At 43.5% G+C, this 23,654-nt stretch overlaps 1 protein-coding gene across 1 annotated transcript; it reads right to left on the bottom strand.

Annotated features, from left to right (window-relative positions):
- Positions 1 to 11,616: 11,616 nt before the first annotated feature.
- On the bottom strand, positions 11,617 to 22,955 carry PYGO1 (pygopus family PHD finger 1). Its single transcript, XM_075345752.1, has 3 exons — positions 22,619 to 22,955; positions 17,893 to 17,978; positions 11,617 to 13,775 (listed from the first exon to the last, which is right to left on the bottom strand). Exons 1-3 carry the CDS (start codon positions 22,644 to 22,646, stop codon positions 12,699 to 12,701), a joined length of 1,191 nt encoding a protein of 396 aa, XP_075201867.1. The 5' UTR covers positions 22,647 to 22,955; the 3' UTR covers positions 11,617 to 12,698.
- Between the last annotated feature and the right edge of the window lie 699 nt (positions 22,956 to 23,654).

The following is a 23,654-nucleotide window of genomic DNA, read 5'->3' as shown; positions in this document are numbered from 1 at the left end:
ACAGCGGGAGAGCAACAACTAAAAAATGGTCCAGGACATTCAGCAACAACCAGCGACCTCGCAGCAGGGGCCAGGTTGTTGCTGGATATCACACACAGCAACATCGCTAGCAACATCGCTGTTGCGTCACAAAAGTCGTGTCTCAGCAGCGATGTTGCTTAGATAGACGTGGCCTTTAGCGGAACTTGGCAGACATATAAAAGACTGGATCAATGGGACAACCTTCTTTTCTAACGTTCAGCTGGAGAGGGAGCTAACAAGCCCTTTTAACTTGGTAGCGGTATTACATATGAATCTAGATAAAATACCAACGTACGTGAAACAGAGCTGTTTAATAAAAAACACGGTGGGGGCCTGGAGAGCACTGAGAAAACTGTAGACTCCCTTATTGTCTTTTAAAATTTACCCCGCTGTGGGAGGATCCAAATTTTATTCAAGGGTCTCAAAACAAATTATTTCAAGGATGGAAGCAGAGGGGGATACGGAGACTGGGTGATTTACTGAAAACGGAGGAGGGGAGAGTTCTGAGCTGGGCGGAGGTATCGGAAAAATTTAACTTGGAAAATCACCATTACCTACAATATTTACAAATAACAAGACATTACACATCAGTGGTAAAAGAGGTCAGGAAGGCTGAGAAGACGGGGAGTTTTGATGTATTGATTGGTCAGGGAGCGGAACATGAATCCCTTTCGATCATATACCAACGATTGAGAGATCAAGTACAGGGCCCTTGGAAAGAGCAAATATTTAAAACCTGGGAGACAGCTCTAGGCGATCCGGACATCTATGATAAAATTCGAAGGGGGTTGGAATCTGTTAAGAAAGTAATGATAAATGAACAATGGAGGGAGATGCAATTTAAACTAGTACACAACGCAACATACGCCTTTAATATACCACATAGCAGCTCACCAGTGCATTTCTTGGACCATTGCCCTAAATGTGGACTCCATAAAGCAAAACTGTTTCACTGCATATGAGAATGCCCACAGGTGAGGGGGGTATGGGAGGAAGCGGTGGCGTACATATTGAGGATTTGGAAAGTAGTTATACCCGTCACCCCTCAGGCCCGTTTGTTTCACTGTATAGAAGCCCCTACGGAAACTGACAGAGCAAGTGCTCACATTCCAGGTGTAATACACGTACTATTGCTTGTAGTTAAAAGAAATGTCTACTTAGGAATTGGCTGATAAGACAGACACCGAGAAATACAAAAATAGTTGATACCCTAAAAACAATAATGATGTACGACAAACTGGATTCAGAGAAACATAAGGAGAAGTCCACTAAAAGATTCTTCAAAAAGTGGAGAACATTTATTGAGCAAAGCTTCACACAGACGGAAATCACCCAATTAATTAAAGCATTTGAACACACGTCTTGGTATTGTGTGCAAGACACTGCAGGGACACTAGGGACACTGAAGATGGGGAGCATCCAAAGGATCCAAAGGACCAACTGAAGGGAACAAATATGTTAGTTTGTTAAGTTAAAGTAAATTATTGTTAAGATAATTCTATGGAGATGAAATTGTTGTGACAATGAAAAAGAAAATTATGTAACGGAAGCATTGTACGATCCGGAGAAATTGTATCGACTATAACAACATGTTCTCTTATGTGCTTGCTGACATCAAATAAAATATGTTTAAAAAAAAAAAATGGATATATAGTAAAGACCAACAGAACACTATACGTGTAAACTAACATAGGGCAATAATATGCAGAGAACCCGTATGTGGATTTTTTCGTTGTGGAAACTGATATGGGTGTAGACACACTTCTAACTCACCTGGTAGCTTAAGGCTACTTTCACACATCCGGTTTGAGCTGTGCGGCTCAATCCGGCTGTGAAACCTATGCAACGGATGCGGCGAAAATACCGCATCCTTTGCATAAGTTTTTACATGCGGCCCGTCCGTTTTTCTCCAGTTGCGGCATGCTACTGAGCATGCGCAGTGGAAGAAACCGCATGCGGCGGCCGGATGCGTTTTTTCTGCATCGCGCCGCATCCGGCGTCCATAGGCATGCATTGAAAAATGCGCCGCAGCGGATGCATTTTTTTTTGGCGGAGCAAAAAACGTGCCAGGGAACGTTCCATCCGGCCGCGGCATCGGCTAAATCTGCCGCATGCGGCAAAAACCGGACCGAACGCAAGCCCATGCGGCACAATACGGCACTAATGTAAGTCTATGCAAAAAAAAACGCAACCGGCGGCAAAAAAAACGGTTGCAGTTTTTCTGCAGAGCGCCGTATTGTGCCGCAGAGCAAAAACCGGATGTGTGAAAGTAGCCATAGAGATACTACTATGCCAAAGGGGGAGGGAACTGGTTATTTATGCTATTATATGCCCCTGTGGGAAGTACTATGTTAGAGGCACATCCCGTAGATTATTTGTTCGCATCTGTGAACATTGTTAAGAGCAAAAAAGGTATTAAGACACATACTCTCTCAAAACATTTTCTTTAAAAATACAGGAGGCCCCTGGGAAGCACTCGATGTTTGGGCCTGGAGAGAGTCACTAAGGCTATGTTCACACACTGCATCTTTTCTTAACCACAAAGATACAGCCTTTTTAGCCCATAAAGACGCACCTGCGGCAAAAATGCATCAAAAACGCATGCATTTTTTACGCGGTTTTACCGCATTTTGCCCAATGCGTTTTTGTTTTTTTTTTTTAAGTCAAATCTATTAACTGGAAGGGCTCAAAAATGCAAAACAAAATTGACATGCTGCATCTTCAAGATGCAGCCAAAAAAAGATGCACTGTGTAGACAGCAAAATAGAAATCTCAGACTTTGCTGGGGGAAGGAAACGCATACATTTAGGTGCATCTTTGTGACATCAAAAACGCACCAAAAACGCAATAAAAGATGCACTGTGTGAACATAGCCTAAGGATTGGTGGGGAGGTAATTTTATACTTAGGATGTCGCGTGCAGAATCCAGGTGGATTTAGGACCTAGATTCCCTCATACCAAATGGTCTTAAACAGGATGTTGAGCTTTTTGCTTTTATTTATTTAATATTACATTGATTGGATATTTTTAGTGATCTTAGCCCAACATTCATTTTGTTCTATTTGAGTCACGATAGTTCCTAACAAATAAATAAAATAAAGGAATGGGGAAAAGGTACTAATCCTTTATGGTTTTAAAGGGAACCTGTCATCAGAAATTTAGCTATAAAGCTAAAAGTTCCCCCCTCTGCAGTTCCTGGGCTGCATTCTAGGAAGCTTCCTATAGATTTTGTGTCACCTTTTATCCCAAAATAAACACTTTATAAACTGGTACCTTTTCGTATGTAAATTTCTTAATTTTCCATGTGGGCGGGCTGCCTGATGTACGTTGCTGTTCCTCCATCATATTGACGCCGCCCCCGAACGCTGAATTTGAAAGTTCAGGACACCGCCCCTGGGTGCCCGTGGTCCAGCGCATGCGCTGTTCCACTGTAGCGGTGCCGTGCACTGTGTGCACGTGCGACCGCTGTGACGCTTTGCGCGGGCACGAGGTTATGGGCGGCGCTGTTAGTGTCATCAGTAAGTGCCGCCCATAACCTCGTGACCTCGTGCTGAGCATGATGGGAAGGAGGGGACGTCCGGGCATCATTCCTCCAGCGCTTGCGCATAACGCTGGAGGAATAGGGGAAAGTGCGGTCACGAGGTTATGGGCGGCACTTACTGATGACACTAACAGCGCCGCCCATAACCTCGTGCCCGCGCAAAGCGTCACAGCGGTCGCACGTGCACACAGTGCACGGCACCGCTACAGTGGAACAGCGCATGCGCTGGACCACGGGCACCCAGGGGCGGTGTCCTGAACTTTCAAATTCAGCGTTCGGGGGCGGCGTCAATATGATGGAGGAACAGCAACGTACATCAGGCAGCCCGCCCACATGGAAAATTAAGAAATTTACATACGAAAAGGTACCAGTTTATAAAGTGTTTATTTTGGGATAAAAGGTGACACAAAATCTATAGGAAGCTTCCTAGAATGCAGCCCAGGAGCTGCAGAGGGGGGAACTTTTAGCTTTATAGCTAAATTTCTGATGACAGGTTCCCTTTAATATATGACAGTTTTTTATGTTGTACAAGAGTGACTGATTGACTGTTCACACTTTTTTTTTCTTTCTTAGAATGGTCCTCCAAGGTACTGATTCTGTGATATATCCTATTTCTAGTGGTTTTTTTTTCCATTGTTTGAGTTGCTTGATTAAATCTGCCCCTATTCAAATACAAAACACGGCACTCCTGGTGTGGTGAGGTGCCCGCATAGGAGCCAACTCTGTAATACTAACAAAAAAAATCTGGCACTCAAATTTGCATGAGAGTAAATAATTTTAATGTGGCAAAAAAATCAGTGTACAAATACGTGACGTTTCGGTTTAAAAAAAAAACCTTCCTCAAATGTACACTATCAGGAATGTCATGTATGGAAGTGGTTACTGCAGGTCTATGTGAGTGACCCAGAATGATCCGGATGCCACGCTGGGTCCAGGAGACACTATGGCAAAGCGATGTGATTGCTACTGGTGCTGGCGCTGTGTTTGTAAATCTGCACCTAGTCACAGGAGCCATTAAATGCAGGAACCCCAGAGCTGGGTTGCATCCCTGCTGAAGACACATGTGTTTTGCAACATGCTGTAATTGAGAGAGAGGGGAGCCAGCACGATCTGAAAATGGCATGCATCATATAAAAAGAGCAAATTCACAGATTTATTCCAACTGTACTGTAATATAAATGAGATTTTTAGCAAATAATTGATCAATTCTTTGAGCCACCCCTGCCATCGTCACGGCAAATCTCATAGGGGGGTCCTACTCTATATTCTGTATTTCATGTGCCATGCGGCCTCCTAGATAAAGTTAAAAGCAGAACCATAATGGAGCACACATACCTGTAACCTGTATATATAACCGCTTCTATGTTGCAAAAGAGGCAATTGTGGATAGAGGCCAGCCCAGGTCCCAGCATGTGGAGCAAGCTCTACACATACCAGGACTATATCAGAACTGACAATCCCAGTATAGAGGGCTATATACAGGTTACAGGTATGTGTGCTCCATTATGGTTCTGCTTTTAACTTTATCTAGGAGGCCGCATGGCACATGAAATACAGAATATAGAGTAGGACCCCCCCTATTGAGATTTGCCGTGACGTTGGAAGGGGTGGCTCAAAGAATTGATCAATTATTTGCTAAAAATCTCATTTTTTTATTATAGTACAGTTGGAATAAATCTGTGAATTTTCACTTTTTATATGATGCATGCCAATTTCAGATCGTGCTGGCTCCTTTTTTCTTTAACATGCTGTAATTGGCTCACTGGCCTATGGACTATGGTGTGACACCAGCTGCTCGAATTTCTGCAGACATCCTGTAACTTACTAAGTTGTTAGGGACACAATTGGCTGTGGAATTCTAGCAGCGATACTGCACTCTACAGAACAGGGGTTTGCTCTGCTGTGCTGGGATAGACCCGAACAACACCCCAATTCTGACACTACCTCCTTGGGCTCACTCCATCTTGGGACAGCAGACCACACAACTTGGTCAGCAGCACTAGTGGAATCTCCTGCAGCACATCCGCGTTCTATGGAGGACCATACCCTGGATTGTGTACCATACTATATGCCGTTAGGGCATCAAACTTCCCCAAATGACTATCATACCAGTCTCGAGCATCATCTACAATGAAAAAGTAAACCTGCACCTTTATTTTTACTGTAAATTGTAATTATTAATTTACTTTTAGATCCATTTCCTGGCTGATGAGATTTTTCAATTTCTAACTTTTATACTGCCATATTTTATAGCCTCCTCTATATTGGTTGTTTGGGTCCTTGTCTCTTGAAACCCTAATACATACTGTATATTCATTTTGGAAATCATAATTGCAGAAGTAATTTATTTAAATACTATTTACCCTTGGCACAACGACAGGAGTGTTTTTTCTGCTAGCAGTTTCATCTCTCGTCTGTATTGTTTGGGAGTTAGTTTTCAGATCTCTGGGATACTGTTTTCTTTTTTTCTGCTTTACTACTGTTCTTAGCTATACAGTGGAACCTCGGTTAATGAGTAACCGAGTTAACAAGTATTCCGCTTTACGAGCAAAGCTTGCTGTATATGTGAAACTCACTGTACAAGCAAGCTTTGCCGTACGAGTATAATACTCACCGCACACACTTCCAGCTCCGTACATCCTCCGCGCTCTGACCCGCTCTTACAGTACACACAAACACACACATATTATGCTCACCTTACCTTCCATCGCTGGCCTCATGGTTCTTGTAGTTCGCCGCTACATGATGTGTATTAGGTAACCATCGTGACGAGGGAGGAACTTCTGCTGTCAGCCGCTACTCAAAGGCAGCGCGCTGACCAATCAGAGGCAAGCAGCTCCTGCCTTTGACATCAGCGCTCTGGCAGCGGAAGGTCCTCCCTCGTCGCGATTGGTACCCCATACACATCCTGTATCGGCAAACTGCAAGAATTAGGAGGCTAGCGATCGAACAGAAGGTAAGATGAGCATAATATGTGTGCGTTTGTACGTGTGTGGAATGGCACAATAGGAGACCAGGATGGGACATTTAACAAATTGTGGAACGAATTGCCTGCATTGCAATAAATTCCTATGGGAAATCTTGCTTCGCTAGACAAGTAACTTGGTTAACAAGCACACTCCCAGAACGGATTGTTCTCGTTAACCAAGGTTCCACTGTACTTATGTTTGTATAAAGCAAGATGAAAAACTGCAAAGTCCAACAATTGGAAACTGTTTCAACCTTTATAAGACAAAGAGAAATTCCCAAATGGCAGATTTCATTATATGTAATGCCTTATTGACACTACTCACATCTTTGCTCATAAACATGAGTAAAAACAAACACCGTTTGCTTTAGAAACACAAAGGCATTGATATTCATGCAGTTTGTCATTGTGAAATTTAAACCTTGAAAAGTTGTATTGTTACTCCCAAAGACCCTCCTATACCATTTTTCATACGGTACACTGAGCTGTAGTGGTGGCCATGTCTGAGGGTATAATGACTATTTACAGGTGCATCTCAAATAAAAATATCAAAAAGTTACCGTATTTTTCGCTTTATAAGACGCACTTTTTCCCCCCCAAAATTGTGGGGAAAATAGGGGTGCGTCTTACAAAGTGAATGTAACTTACCGGGCAGTAATGCGGCGGTGGAGTGAGTCACAGGAGGCTGGTGCAGCCGCCATGGATACCCCAGCAATCGGCCGCGGAGGCGGCCGCCATGGATCCGGCGGCAATCGGCTGCGCAGGCGGCCGCCATGGATCCCCCGGCAATCGGCTGCGGTTTCGGCCGCCATGGATCCCCCGGCAATCGGCTGCGGTGGCGGCCGCCATGGATCCCCCGGCAATCGGCTGCGGTGGCGGCCGCCATGGATCCCCCGGCAATCGGCTGCGGTGGCGGTCACCATAGCCGAAATCTTTATCTGCGCCTGCGCTGCCTCCAACGCGACTTCCGGAAAATGGCTGCGGAGGTGACGCAGGCGCAGATGGAGATCTCAGAGAAGCGAGATCTCCATCTGCGCATGTGCTGCCTTCCGTAGCCATTTTCCTGAAGTCCATCGCGTCGGAGGCTACGCAGGCGCAGATAGAGATCGCGGCTCTCGAAGATCGCGATCTGCGCATGTGCGGGCTCCATTTTAGATCTCCGCAGCAGGCGGAGACTATCATAAGAAAGAGGAGAGAGAGACGAACGATTCTCCCTCTCCTCGCTAGGGCTGGATGCTGATTGGTGGAGACAACTTCTGCAGAGCTGCCTCCACCAATCAGTGATCTGAGCCTGACAAATGTTATCAGTTGAACGAAGGGTCCTAATAGGTGAGCAAAAAACACTGAAGGGGAACACAACCCCCATCATCAGCCTTCAGAATATACTGTATCAATCGGTGTATTCTGAAGGATGATGGGGGCTGTAGTCCTTTAGTGTAAACACTCCAGGGAGGGACTAATGTAATGGCCAAAGTGTAAATGTGACTACCACCCCCCTCATCTTTCAGAATACAGCCATGTATGGTATACAGTACATGGGTGTATTCCTAAGGATGAGGGGGGTGGTAGTCCCAGATCCCCATAAAAGTGCATCATGCAGATCCCCCATAGCCGTGTCATCCACGGATCCCACATAACAGTGCATCATCCACAGGTCCCCATAATAGTGCGTCATCCACAGGTCCCCCATAGCAATGAGTCATCCACATTTCCCCCATAGCAGTGCGTTATCCACAGATCCCCCACAGCAGTGTCATCCACAGGTCCCCCATAATAGTGCATCATCCTCAGGTCCCCCATAACAGTGCGCCATCCACATGTTCCCCATAGCAGTGTCATCCACAGGTCCCCCATAGCAGTGCGTTATCCACAGGTCCCCCACAGCAGTGCATCATCCACAGATCCCCCCATAACAGACCCTCCTGTTGAGTCTAAATTGTTAAAATAATGTTTTTTTTAATTTTATTAAAATGTTTTAGCTCACTATTTGGCTCAATTTTTTTTTTTAATTTTCCTCCTCTAAAACCTAGGTGCGTCTTATAATCAGGTGCGTCTTATAAAGCGAAAAATACGGTAATCTATTTCAGTAATTCAATACAAAAAGGGAAACACATTATGTAGAGTCATTACAAACAGAGTGATCTATTTCAAGTGTTTATTTCTGTTAATGTTGTTGATTATGACTGTAAGCCAATGAAAATTCAAAAGTCATCTCAGAAAATTAGAATAATTACCACAAAACACCTGCAAATAGTTCCTAAGCGTTTAAAAATGGTCCCTTAGTCTGGTTCAGTAGGCTACACAGTCATGGGGAAGATTGCTGATTGACAAATGTCCAGAAGGCAGTCATTGACAGAGTCAACAAGGAGGGTAAGCCACAAAAGGTAATCGCTAAAGAAGCTGGCTGTTCACAGAGTGCTGTATCAAAGCATATTAATAGAAAGTTTAGTGGAAGGAAAAAAAGTGTGGTAGAAAAAGGTGCACAAGCAATCTAGATAACCGGAGCCTTGATAGGATTGTTAAGAAAAGGCCATTCAAAAATTTGGGGGAGAGTAACAAGGAGTGGACTGCTGCTGGAGTCAGTGCTTCAAGAGCCACCACACACAGACATATACAGGACATGGGCTACAAATATCGCATTCCTTGTGTCAAGCCACTCATGACCAATAGACAACGCCACACGCGTCTCACCTGGGCCAGAGAGAAAAAAAGAACTGGATTGTTGTTCAGTCGTCCAAGGTGTCAGATGAAAGTAAATTTTGCATTTTATTTGGAAATCAAGGTCCCAGAGTCTGGAGGAAGAGTCGAGAGGCCACAATCCAAGCTGCTTGAGGTCTAGTGTGTAGTTTCCACAATCAGTGATTGTTTGGGGAGCCATGTCATCTGCTGGTGTAGGTCCACTGTGTTTAATGAAGACCAAAGTCCATACAGTCCTCTACCAGGAAATTTTAGAGCACTTCTTGCTCCCTCTGCCAACAAGCTTTTTGGAGATGGAAATTTAATTTTCCAGCAGAACTTGGCACCTGTCCACACTGCCAAAAGTACCAATACCTGGTTTAATAACCACCGTATCACTGACCTAAACCCCACAGAGAATCTATGGGATATTGTGAAGAGGAAGATGAGAAACACCAGACCCAACAATGCAAACGAACTGAAGGCTGCAATCAAAGCAACCTGGGCTTCCATAACACCTCAACAATGCCACAGGCTGATCACCTCCATGCCTCGTCGCATTGATGCAGTAATTCATGCAAAAGGAGCCCCGACCAATTATTGAGTGCCTTTACTGTACATACTTTTCAGTAGGCGCCAACATTTCTGAGTTTAAAATCATTTTTTCATTTGGTCTTATATAATACTCTAATTATCTGAGATAATGACTTTTGGGTTTTAATTAGCTGTAAGCCATAATCATCAACATTAACAGAAATAAACACTTGAAATACCGTATTTTTCGCTTTATAAGACGCACCTGATTATATGACGCACCCCCAAATTTAGTGAAGGAAAAGAGATGTTATTTTTTAATGTTAAATGGGGTCCGTCTTATAATACCAGTGTCCGTCTAACAAATCATATAGGGTATAACTCCTTCATAGTCCCCCAACTTAAAATTAGCTCCCTTAATCTGGATATGGGCCCCCTTATATTGAATATAGTCCTCTTGTGCTGGCAGACGTCCCCCAGTGATGCCACATGTCCCCCAGTGATGGCACACATCACTCTCTGCTTCCCATGGCCCCCTATAGATGGCACATGTCCCCCTGTGTTTGATATGTCCCCCTATGGATGGCACACATCCCCCTGTGTTGCCTATGGCCTTCTATGGATGGCACACGTCCCCCTGTGTTTGATATGGTCCCCTATGGATGGCATAAGTCCCCCTGTGTTTGATATGGCCCCCTATGGATGGCGCACGTCCCCCTGTGTTTGATATGGTCCCCTATGGATGGCATACGTCCCCCTGTGTTTGATATGACCCCCTATGGAAGGCACACATCCCCCTGTGTTACCCATGGCCCGCTATGGATGGCACACGTCCCCCTGTGTTTGATATGGCCCCCTAAGGATGGCACACATCCCCCTGTGTTGCCCATGGCCCCCTATGGATGGCACACGTTCCCCTGTGTTTGATATGGCCCCCATGCTGCTGCCCATAGTAAAATAAAAAACTCTTTACTTACCTTCATCATCGCTGTCCTCCCGGTGTCTCCCTCCGTGCTGCTGAGCTCCTGCACTTCCTGGTTCTCAGTGCCGGTCATGTGATCGGCACAGCAGAGTGACATCATCTCTGCGTGTCTGATCACAGCAGCACCAGGGAGACATCGGGAGACACAGGAGATCAGCGCTGGAGGTGGTAAGTAAAGAGTTTTTTTATTTTACTATGGGCAGCAGCATGGAGGCCATATCTAACACAGGGGTGGGCATGTGCCATCAAAGGGGGGCGGCAGGCACAAAAAATATGCACCGCTCCTTCAGCCCATCACCGCGTTGCGGTTTAAGCACCAAGGTGATGGACAGCAGCAGTGCATATTATATGAGCGGGAGAAGGAGATCTGCCCCTGCCTGCTGCAGCCTATACCAGCCCCCAGCACCGCTCCAGAGCTGCCCCCATCTCCCCTGGGCCCTGCAGTATACAATCTGTATATTCGGATTATAAGACGCACCCTCTAATTTCCCCCAAAATTTGGGGGAACAAAAGTGCGTCTTATAAAGCGAAAAATACGGTAGATCACTCTGTAATGACTATAGAATATATGCGTTTCCCTCTTTGTCTTGAATTACTGAAATAAATTAACTTTTTGATGATATTCTAAATTTATTGAGACACTTGTAGTTGGTAAATCCTCTTTCACTCAGTGATGCACAAGAAGAAAGGAAACCATTGCACTGCTAAAAACTGGTATAGTGACGACCATATTGTATTGTTGAATTTCAAGAAAAATTGTATTGTCTAGCTTAGTAGTGATTTGAATTGGACCTGAACATTAATTCTTCTGCATAGCAAATAAAATGAAGTAAAACAACAATGGATGGCACAAGCTGGAGCTTAATAAATACAGGAGGCGACTTAGTAACTTTCTTTTATTATGCCAATTATCGGTAGAGAAAAACTAATCTGCTGCGCTCTAGGAGCATGGTACTTTAGTTAATCTCCCACTCATCAGAAAACATCTGCACCGTAATAGATAATTCAGTAAGAAAAGTTTCTAAAACAGATAAAAAGCCCTTGGAACATGAGAAAATCCTCATCATTTGGTCTTCAGGTTAATAATGTAATTGTCATTCAGGGGAGAAAACAGTAAACCCGCAAACTCCTGATCACCGGTCTCGCTATTTGTAGCTACTTTTATTCGAATATCTCTATAAATCCACTGGCAAGATTAAGCCTTCAGGAATACCAGAATGAAAGCAACAAATGAGATTGAGGCACTAATGGTTTATTCTTCCCAATTTTTACATCGTATTTTCCCCCAAAGCAATTCATACAGTAAAAGTGAACATTCTGATTATCTGCAGCCACTTTACTAGATCTCAATATTGCCTCTGCGTCACAAGCGGCATACCTCCCCATTGCTTGTAGATTAAAGCAAACCAAAAATCAAGCATAAAAACAAACTACAAAGTGCTAATTATATTAATATTCAAGACATTTTGATAAAATCTAGATATCACATTTAAAAGGGATAAGTGCCGTGATTCCAAACACACTGTTACAAATGATAAACTCGCACCCAACAACAAACAGTAAGTCAACAGTGCAATTCCCACAATCTCATTGCGTTTTTTTTAATTTGTTTTTCCCTTAGGTTTGCACTCTGTGCTGCCCCTAAAAAAATTATTCTTATTAAAAATAGTAATTTAAAATAGTGCAAAAGATCTCAGAGCAGCATATATTCAGATCATGACAGCAGAGGGGAAAAATGAAGACCTGCAAAAATCTTCAGGTTTATAATGAGAAGATATATAACAGATGGAGGACTTTGGGAAAACCTTGGGCTTCTCTCGTTGCAGGATGATGAGATTTCAACAGCAAAGAAGGGAATAGGGCTCGGTGCTGGTGAGGCAGGTCTTCCCATGTATCTATTTCTCAATATCCGCAAAAATATGGCTTGGTTTCCAAAAAAACCTCCATTCTATAAAAAAGTGAGGGAGGGCGTTTCATTATTTCCGTGTGCACACCAACTGAACACCCTTCTTTGCCATACAAGTATCGCAACCCCAAATCGCTGAGGGTTCTGCAGTAAGCAGCGCGTAGGCGATCTCACTCATCCCAGTGCATGCTCGATGAAACCACTTGCGACACAAAACTTCACACATAATTGCATCCCCGGCATCATTAACTTCAATAGAACAAATACCACATGGATTCATTGTGTCAGTGGATAAAGGACCAGAAAAACTGGACTGGAGAAGCCATCGATTGCATTTCTCACTAGGTGTCACACCACTTTTTGCAAGTTTAGGAAGTGAAGTTTTGCTGTGGGCTCCATTACCTGGACCACTATTAGTTAGGTCTATGGTTTCAGACTCCAAGTTTTCTGAATTATGCATGTGTTTTTTAGAGTCCAGTGGATCAGTAGTAACGTGGTTGAAATCACGCGGACGAGCATTATCTTCGGTTGCAGTAAGGTTTAGGTTACAATTTTTATTAGATGAAGAATCAGAATCTTGCCTATAGATAGATATTTTTGGAAGCATAAAGTGAGCCTGTTCCGGTTCAAATTGGTGGCTGCCGTCATGCTGCTGGATAAAGTGCACTTTGCCACTTTGAGCCCTGTAATTTAAAGCCTGAAAGTTGTTTCGCTGGTCAGAGTTGGGACTTGTTAAGTGAAAAACATCTTGATCATGGTTAGGTCTAAAGTGCTGTCCAGGCATGGTAATCGTTTGTCCAAGTCCACTGCTAAAAAAAATTTCATTTTCAAAAGGTGATTTTTCCTGTATATTGCTGAATGCGAATGTTCTCTCCATAGGCATACTTCTCATTTCTTTTGGAAAAGATAGTGGCTGATCTCTAAAGCTATGTGAGCCACCATTCCGAAACCTTTTCGGTGATGTATTAGGTGGCATCTTGAAAGCGTTAAACACTTCAGTGTTGGTATGTCTTGGTTTTCCAAAGTAAGTGTACCCTGAAAGAGGAGATATACTGTGGCCGTCATCAAAAGGATTGCAGGCAATGAGATGATCTGAGCTGGTGATTGTTGGTGGAGCATATTCTGAGAGAGGAGGAAGCATGGACCCCTACAAATTAAAAAAATATAAAATAAAAAATAATGATGAAAGTTAATTAAGCATGCTTAATGTGAGGTTATCACGTCAAACTAAATGTTAGGATTACAAATGAGACTAGGAGAATGTAAATTAATACAAATTCCAGGACCTCTGCAAGGAAAAATGGGCAAATGGATTGAGATTTTGTTAAATCTGCATGCTAAACTATAGCGATGCAGCAATCACGTGTCTATACATCATCGATCGAGGCTAGCATGCCGAGACTAAAAAGGGACACCTTGCACATTAGCGGATTGCTAAGGTGAGTATATGGCTTCTTCTGCGACACATTTTCAATCCTATGTTACTGGCCTCTAGTATGGATAATAATAATAAAAAAAAAGATGGGAACAAGATGAAAGACCAATATTAATAAAAACAAGGATTTAAGTAATTTAGAAAGACATGATAATATTAAAAACATAAAGCAGACAAAGGGGAGCCTACCTGAATAGAGGAGGTAAAGTTTACGTTGAAAATACAGTGGAATATTGGTTAACGAGTAACCCAGTTAGCGAGTATTCCGCTTAACGAGCAAAGCTTTACGAGCAAGCTTTGCCGTACGAGCAAAATACTGCACACACTTCCGATTCCGTACATTCACCGCACTCTGACCTGTTCTTACAGTCCACACAAACATGCATACACACACACACACACACACACACACACACACACACACATGCTCCCCTTACCTTCCGTTCTATCGCCAGCCTCACGGTTCTTGTAGTTTGCCGCTACAGGATGTGTATCGGAAACCATTGTGATGAGGGAGGAACTGTCGCTGTCAGCCACTATTCAAAGGCAGCGCGCTGACCAATCAGAGGCAAGCGGCTCCTGCCTTTGACGTCAGCGCTCTGGCAGCGGAAGTTTCTACCTCGCCGCGATGGTTACCCGATACACATCCTGTACCGGCAAACTGCAAGATCCAGGAAGCCGGCGATGGAATGGAAGGTAAGGTGAGGTGAGCATAATATGTGTGTGTGTGCATGCTTGTGCGTGTGTGGAATGGCACAATAGGGAACCAGGATGGGACATTTAACAAGTTGTGGAATGAATTGTTTGAGCTTGCATTATTTCCTATGGGAAATGTTGCTTTGCTAGACGAGTAACTTGGTTAACAAGCACACTCCCAGAATGGATTGTTCTCGTTAACCAAGGTTCCACTGTATACAGTCATATGAAAAAGTTTGGGCACCCCTATTAATCTTAACCTTTTTCCTTTATAACAATTTGGGTTTTTGCAACAGCTACTTCAGTTTCATATATCTAGTAACTGATGGACTGAGTAATATTTCTGGATTGAAATGAGATTTATTGTACTAACAGAAAATGTGCAATCCGCATTTAAACAAAATTTGACCAGTGCAAAAGTATGGGCACCCTTATCAATTTCTTGATTTGAACACTCCTAACTACTTTTTACTGAGTTACTAAAGCACTAAATTGGTTTTGTAACCTCATTGAGCTTTGAACTTCATAGGCAGGTGTATCCAATCATGAGAAAAGGTATTTAAGGTGGCCACTTGCAAGTTTTTCTCCTATTTGAATCTCCTATGAAGAGTGGCATCATGGGCTCCTCAAAACAACTCTCAAATGATCTGAAAACAAAGATTATTCAACATAGTTGTTCAGGGGAAGGATACAAAAAGTTGTCTTAGAGATTTAAACTGTCAGTTTCCACTGTGAGGAACATAGTAAGGAAATGGAAGAACACAGGTACAGTTCTTGTTAAGCCCAGAAATGGCAGGCCAAGAAAAATATCAGAAAGGCAGAGAAGAAGAATGGTGAGAACGGTCAAGGACAATCCACAGACCACCTCCAAAGACCTGCAGCTTCATCTTGCTGCAGATGGTGTCACTGTGCATCGGTCAACAATACAGCGCACGTTGCACAAGGAGAAGCTGTATGGGAGAGCGATGCGAAAGAAGCGGTTTCTGCAAGCATGCCATAAACAGAGTCGCCTGAGGTATGCAAAAGCACATTTGGACAAGCCAGTTACATTTTAAAAGAAGGTCCTGTGGACTGATGAAACAAAGATTGAGTTGTTTGGTCATACAAAAAGGTGTTATGCATGGAGGCAAAAAAACACAGCATTCCAAGAAAAGCACTTGCTACCCACAGTAAAATTTGGTAGAGGTTCCATCATGCTTTGGGGCTGTGTGGCCAATGCCGGCACCGGGAATCTTGTTTAAGTTGAGGGTCTCATGGATTTAACTCAGTATCAGCTGATTCTTGACAATAATGTGCAAGAATCAGTGACGAAGTTGAAGTTACGCAGGGGGATGGATATTTCAGCAAGACAATGATAAAAAACACCGCTCCAAATCTACTCAGGCATTAATGCAGAGGAACAATTACAATGTTCTGGAATGGCCATCCCAGTCCCCAGACCTGAATATCATTGAAAATCTGTGGGATGATTTGAAGCGTGCTGTCCATGCTCGGCAACCATCAAACTTAACTGAACTGGAATTGTTTTGTAAACAGGAATGGTCAAATATACCTTCATCCAGGAACTCATTAAAAGCTACAGGAAGCGACTAAAGGCTGTTATTTTTGCAAAAGGAGGATCTACAAAATATTAATGTCACTTTTATGTTGAGGTGCCTATACTTTTGCACCGGTCAAATTTTTTTTTAAATGTGGATTGCACATTTTCTGTTAGTACAATAAACCTCATTTCAATCGAGAAATATTACGGAGTCCATCAGTTATTAGATATATGAAACTGAAATAGCTGTTGCAAAAACCCAAATTGTTATAAAGAAAAAAGGTTCACATTAATAGGGGTGTCCAAACTTTTTCATATGACTGTACATAAACCACAACATGATGTCAGAATCTAATATATAAATGTTGAGTGCACATAGAACTTGAAAATGCTCATTTTAATACCAAATTGAAAAACCCTTGTCAGAATGACTGCATAAATGGTTTTGGGGTTTGTTTGTTTTTTTACAGATTTCTTTTTTTTTAAGTACATCATTAGGTGTAATATCTACGTCTTCAATTGTGGAGGGAGCTCAATGCTCTCCACATGTGGTAGAAGCCGGCTATATTCCATGGGAGGAATCTGTAATTAACAGCAGCAGCCAGAGCTAAGATCTGATCACTGCCATTAACTGTTTAGATGCTGCTGACAGGGCCATTTAAATGGAATGCCTGCACGCATCGGTTCCCCACAACACAATCACAGATTCCCCCGTGGCTGCCATCTTAGTACTCTCCTGTGGGCATTCTGTATCTCCAAGTCTGTAAAATAACAGTATCAAAATAGAAAATCAATTAGCCCCTAAAGCAGATGCCATAAAGGAGAAGAAAAAAAAATCAAAATGCCAAAATGTTATTTTTCAGTCACTAGACCATCCTAAAATATTAAATATAATTGAAGAAAAAAAAATGGATGAAAACATGTTCCTCAAATTGGTATCATTACAACAGTCAGCTCCCCACGCAACAAAAAAATAACATCCACATAGCTCCATTGATGAAAAGCCCCAAAATATTGAATTCAGAAATGGTGTTAAACCAAGATAAATACTAAAATATATAAGCATGGTATCGCTGCTGGTATAATCAACTGATCTGGAGAATCTTTTTTTTCCCAGGTATTTTTGCCATACAAAAAAACAAAAAAAAAAAAAAAAAGCACACCGTAAATACAGAACCAAAAAAGCAATGGTTATATTGCACTACCTCACTATGACATCCCGCTTGGGAAATTTTTACCTGTTTTTCAATACATTGTATGGTAAAATGGATGTGATCCATCAGAAAGAAAGCTCGTCCTGCAAACACAGGCCATTATATGACTTTTGGGAGAAATATACAGTTATGGCTCTTGGAAAAAAAAAAGAGGGAGGTAAAAATAAAACACCAAAAGATGAAAAATTGCCCGAGTGTGAGGGGGTTAATAATATAAGCAGTTTGAATGGTTATAAAATTTGGCACCAGATTCCTTTTAACAATATATGTGGAGAGAAAGAGTTGCGCGAGTTTTTGTTTTTTTTTTTTGTTTACATTGGAGGAATATTTTAGTCTTATTGATAGGGATCTAAAATATGTCCCCCTGTGTGAGATTTACCTGCACAGTTGACTTGCGCTTCTTCTTTTCAGGGCATCCCAAATGTGAGCTGGACCTGATTAACCCTTCCAAACCCCCAACATCTCCTGTTAGACAAAAATCAAGAATAAGAATGTAGACATTTAGCAGTGTAGAGCAGCACAACCTGTAACACAACCTGTCTTTAGTATGTACATTCATGGCAGAAAGTGATGGCACCCTTGAAATTGGTCCAGAAAATGAAAGATGGGTTTGCATCCTAGGTCAGTAGTCTTCCAGCAGGACAAGGGCTCCAAACCTACTTCAAGAAGCCCCCAGAAATGGCTAGAAGCAAAGCGCTGGAGAGTTCTGAAGTGGCCAGCAATGGGGTCTGGATCTAAATCTTATTAAACACCTGTGGAGAGATCTTAAAAATTGCTGTTGGGAGACGGCACCCTCCAAATATGAGACACCTGGAGCAGATTACAAAAGAAGAGTGGTCCAAAATTCCATTTGAGAGGTGTAAGAACCTTGTTGATGGTTATAGGAAATGATTCCAAAGTGCATACCAAGTATTAAATTGAGGGTGCCCGAAATTTTGGCAGCTCCATTATTGGAGTTTGGTGTGAAATTATGTCCAATTTGCCTTTTTTGTGTCGCTCCAATACACACAAAAAGAAATAAACATGCATAAAAAAAATAAATAAAATAAAAATGTGTAATTGCAATAATTTTCTGGAACACTTTTAAAAGGTGCCAACACTTGGCCATGACTATGTATTTTATAATGCCCATTTCTACCCTGCCCAGTCTATAGTCTGATATATATATATATATATATATATATATATATATATATATATATATATATATATATATATATATATATATATATATATAATATCTCTATCTATATCTATAAGCGTAATATATAATACAATAGCGTTTACTGTACCACCGAGAAAATGCTCTAAAATTCAAGGGAAGGTAAATCATTAAAACATTGAATCTTGTTCCCTCCCCCTCCAACTATGTATGTATGTATGTATGTATGTATGTATGTATGTATATATGTATATATATATATATATATATATATATATATATATATATATATATATATATATATATATATATATATATATATATATACACACACATATATATATATATATACATATACATACATAGATAGATAGTTGGAAGGGGAGGGAACAAGATTCAATGCTTTACATTTCCTTGAATTTTAGAGCATGTTCTCGGTGGTACAGTAAACGCTATTGTTTCCACAGCCTTTGTGACTACTAGTCATGACAGTAGCACAGTTAGTCTTCATTTTGATTAGCTAAACAATGAAGTCTAAAAATGTCATACGCCAGTACTAGTGCACAAAGCGCTACACATTATTATATATACACTGATTTTTCTTATAAGAACGACATGAAAATACTGAATATTGAAAGAGGTGTACTGAAGCCTGAAATTTCAGGGAACCTGTCACCAGCTTTTTCACTTATTAGTTGCGGCCACCACCAGTGAGCCCCTATATAGAGCATTCCAGGCCGAGCTGTGGAACGTAAAAATTGCCTTTATAATACTGACCGGTTTCGATGCCTTTTTTTGCCAGGAGATGCAGATTTGGGGCACATCACCTAAACAAGTAATCTTGCATTACTATTATTATTGGTGAGGTCACTGAGTTCATCTGAGACTACACCTGGAGTTCCGAGGGAACCTTCAGCTGTGACCTTGGGTGAACTTAGTGACATCACCGCTCAAAGCTGCGAATCAGTGAGTGTGTCTCCACGGTTGCAGTGATCGATCACGTTTTCTAATGTGACTGCGACCTTAGGATGTAGCAGAGCCGAGATCATCGTGGGACCTCGTGTGGATTACGCAGAACATGCAGGAGTGTTTTGGGGGGGGTTTAATAAATTGGAGAAAGGGGTTTTCTTTAAAATAAAGGATTTTTCTCTGCGTTTTGAGTTTATTTCTTTTTACTTACGGGGTTAGTAATGGGGGGGGGGTCTCAAAAACCCTCCCCATTACTAACCTCGGGCTTGATGACAGCTGTGATTTTTTTTTACAAATCACAGCTGTCATTAACCCTTTATATCACCCTGATTGCCACCGTACCAGGGAAATAAGGATGAGCTGGATAAAGTGCCAGGATTGGCACATCTAATGGATGCAACAATTTTGGGGCAGCTGCTATTTCTCGGCTGGGGGGGTCCAATAGCCATAGGCCATTGCCAGCCTGAGAATACCAGCCCCTAGTTGTCCACTTTATCTTGGCTGAATTTCAAAATTGGGGGGACCGCAGGCCATTTTTTAAAAATTATTTATTTAGGTAATTTAAAAAAGGTCGCATGGGGTCCCCTGAATTTTGATACACAGCCAAAATAACGCACACAGCTGGGGGCTTCAGCTTGTAGCTGTCTGCTTTGTCTACATTGGGTAACAAAATGTGGGGGACCCTACGCCATTTTTTCCCAATTATTTATTTTTACACTCTACAACCAATCACAGACGCTGTAACCAAGGGTGATTGGGGGAAGCATTGAATATGCATGAGAGCTAATGAGCAGACTCGGAAGCAGTGTGGCAGCCACTCAGAGACTTGGTAAGTATAAATAAGTTTTCATCTTTATTTTGCTTCCTTTTATTTTTACTCAGGAGGTTGAACCGAAATAGGGACAGACTTTCCTGAGAAGTCAGTGTTCAGGGTCCATGCACGGACACTATGTGTCCAATATGGAACCCGAACTCTATGGTTTGGGTTCGCTCGTCACTACCCAGATCTGTTTGTAGAACTCACCCAGTGCTATACCATCAATGTAAGGGTTTCACGAGTCTGCCACCAAAAATTCCACTGAGACAAATGGAATAAAGGGGGAACAGCCACAAGTTCTTGGTAATGGAGCCAATAGATAAGGCAAGTCATGGTGTGGGACCATAGGTAGTATAGGCCAGTGATTGCAATACCCGGCTCACCAAAGCACAGAGTCCCGAGAAGTGACCCCAATTCCCGTCCGGCGTACAGCTCACCAGAGCATACAGTCCCGAGAAGTGACCCCAATACCCGTCCGGCGTACAGCTCACCAGAGCATACAGTCCCGAGAAGTGACCCCAATTCCCGTCCGGCGTACAGCTCACCAGAGCATACAGTCCCGAGAAGTGACCCCAATACCCGCCCGGCGTACAGCTCACCAGAGCATACAGTCCCGAGAAGTGACCCCAATTCCCGTCCGGCGTACAGCTCACCAGAGCATACAGTCCCGAGAAGTGACCCCAATACCCGCCCGGCGTACAGCTCACCAGAGCATACAGTCCCGAGAAGTGACCCCAATTCCCGTCCGGCGTACAGCTCACCAGAGCATACAGTCCCGAGAAGTGACCCCAATACCCGTCCGACGTACAGCTCACCAGAGCATACAGTCCCGAGAAGTGACCCCAATACCCGTCCGACGTACAGCTCACCAGAGCATTCAGTCCCGAGAAGTGACCCCAATACCCGTCCGACGTACAGCTCACCAGAGCATACAGTCCCGAGAAGTGACCCCAATACCCGTCCGACGTACAGCTCACCAGAGCATACAGTCCCGAGAAGTGACCCCAATACCCGTCCGACGTACAGCTCACCAGAGCATACAGTCCCGAGAAGTGACCCCAATACCCGTCCGACGTACAGCTCACCAGAGCATACAGTCCCGAGAAGTGACCCCAATACCCGTCCGACGTACAGCTCACCAGAGCATACAGTCCCGAGAAGTGACCCCAATACCCGTCCGACATACAGCTCACCAGAGCATACAGTCCAGAGAAGTGACCCCCAATACCCGGCCGGTGTACAGCTCACCACAGCATACAGTCCCGAGAAGTGACCTCAATACCTGACATGCGTACAGCTCACCAGAGCATACAGTCCCGAGAAGTGACCCCAATACCCGTCCGACGTACAGCTCACCAGAGCATACAGTCCCGAGAAGTGACCCCAATACCCGTCCGACGTACAGCTCACCAGAGCATACAGTCCCGAGAAGTGACCCCAATACCCGTCCGACGTACAGCTCACCAGAGCATACAGTCCCGAGAAGTGACCCCAATACCCGTCCGACATACAGCTCACCAGAGCATACAGTCCAGAGAAGTGACCCCCAATACCCGGCCGGTGTACAGCTCACCACAGCATACAGTCCCGAGAAGTGACCTCAATACCTGACATGCGTACAGCTCCCCAGAGCATACAGTCCCAAGAAGTGACCCAAATTCCCGGCCGATATACAGCTCATGAGAGCACACAGTCCCGAGAAGTGACCCCAATACCCAGCTGGCATACAGCTCACCAGAGTATGGCTACTGTCCCTCCAACCAAGGGGGCAGTTATTGGCAATCACTCAGTGTCGACCTACATAGGGTGAGCAGCTGTGTGGCACTCCTCCATATCATGGCATAATATACCATAGCACACCGCCACACACAATTATGTACTCTATTATGTATACACATACATGAACACACACACATTTTAATAATATATATATATATTATATATATACACACACACACACACAATTATATATACTTATGTTTACCCGCACATATACACAAAATTATGTATATATTATATATACTCGATTATGTATACACGCACACACACAATTATATTATATATACTTATGTTTACACACACACAGAATTATGTATTATATACACACAGTTATGTATATAATATACACATACATACACAACTATATAATATACCCACCTGCCCTGTCCCACAGCGCCTTGTCCATGTCCCGGGTGTCCTAGGCCCAGACCTGCTCCAGCACATGAAGAGTCCAGGCTGACAGTGACTTCTCTAGAAGGTTTCTGTTCCTGTCCAGCGGACATAACAAACAGATGGAGGCGGAAGAGCGGGCACCTGGCCGGGAGAGGGTGCCGGCCACTCCTCCTTCTGCCCGGACACTTTGGGGAAAGTTTCAGAAGTTGCCCCCACAGCTGTCGTTACAGCGGAACACGAGGGGACGGGGCTGAGATCACGACAAAGCTGCGCCACCGGGAAGTAAAGCGAGAGAGGCGGCTCGGTAATGAGCGCACAGCCTGTGTAATGCTCAGTCTGCAGGTGAGAACAGAGCGCAGAGGGCGCCATCTGCTGCTCACACTGCGCAGTGCCGCCATGTTCATAAAGCCCTCTAGTGCGACCCTGCTGGACACACATACTTTACCCATACATCCCCACACTTAGCCATACATCCCCACACTTAGCCATACATCCCCACACTTAGCCATACATCCCCACACTTAGCCATACATCCCCACACTTAGCCATACATCCCCACACTTAGCCATACATCCCCACACACCCCCACACTTACCCATACATCCCCACACACCCCCACACTTACCCATACATCCCCACACTTAGCCATACATCCCCACACTTAGCCATACATCCCCACACTTAGCCATACATCCCCACACTTAGCCATACATCCCCACACTTAGCCATACATCCCCACACACCCCCACACTTACCCATACATCCCCACACTTAGCCATACATCCCCACACTTAGCCATACATCCCCACACTTAGCCATACATCCCCACACTTAGCCATACATCCCCACACTTAGCCATACATCCCCACACTTAGCCATACATCCCCACACTTAGCCATACATCCCCACACTTAGCCATACATCCCCACACTTAGCCATACATCCCCACACTTAGCCATACATCCCCACACTTAGCCATACATCCCCACACTTAGCCATACATCCCCACACTTAGCCATAC

The sequence above is a fragment of the Anomaloglossus baeobatrachus genome, chromosome 4 (genome assembly GCF_048569485.1).
Source record: "Anomaloglossus baeobatrachus isolate aAnoBae1 chromosome 4, aAnoBae1.hap1, whole genome shotgun sequence".
Classification (NCBI taxonomy): Eukaryota; Metazoa; Chordata; class Amphibia; order Anura; family Aromobatidae; genus Anomaloglossus; species Anomaloglossus baeobatrachus.
The sequence above is the reverse complement of the archived record's forward strand: the minus strand, read 5'-3'. Positions and strand labels throughout refer to the sequence as shown.

Coding starts and splice junctions, on each gene's coding strand:
- PYGO1 (XM_075345752.1), bottom strand. CDS start 22,646: ATGGACAAGGCGCTGTGGGACAGGGCAG. Junction 17,979..22,618: donor GGCGCTGTGGGACAGGGCAG/GTGGGTATATTA, acceptor TTTGTCTAACAG/GAGATGTTGGGGGTTTGGAA. Junction 13,776..17,892: donor AGCGCAAGTCAACTGTGCAG/GTAAATCTCACA, acceptor TTTAATTTGTAG/GGGTCCATGCTTCCTCCTCT.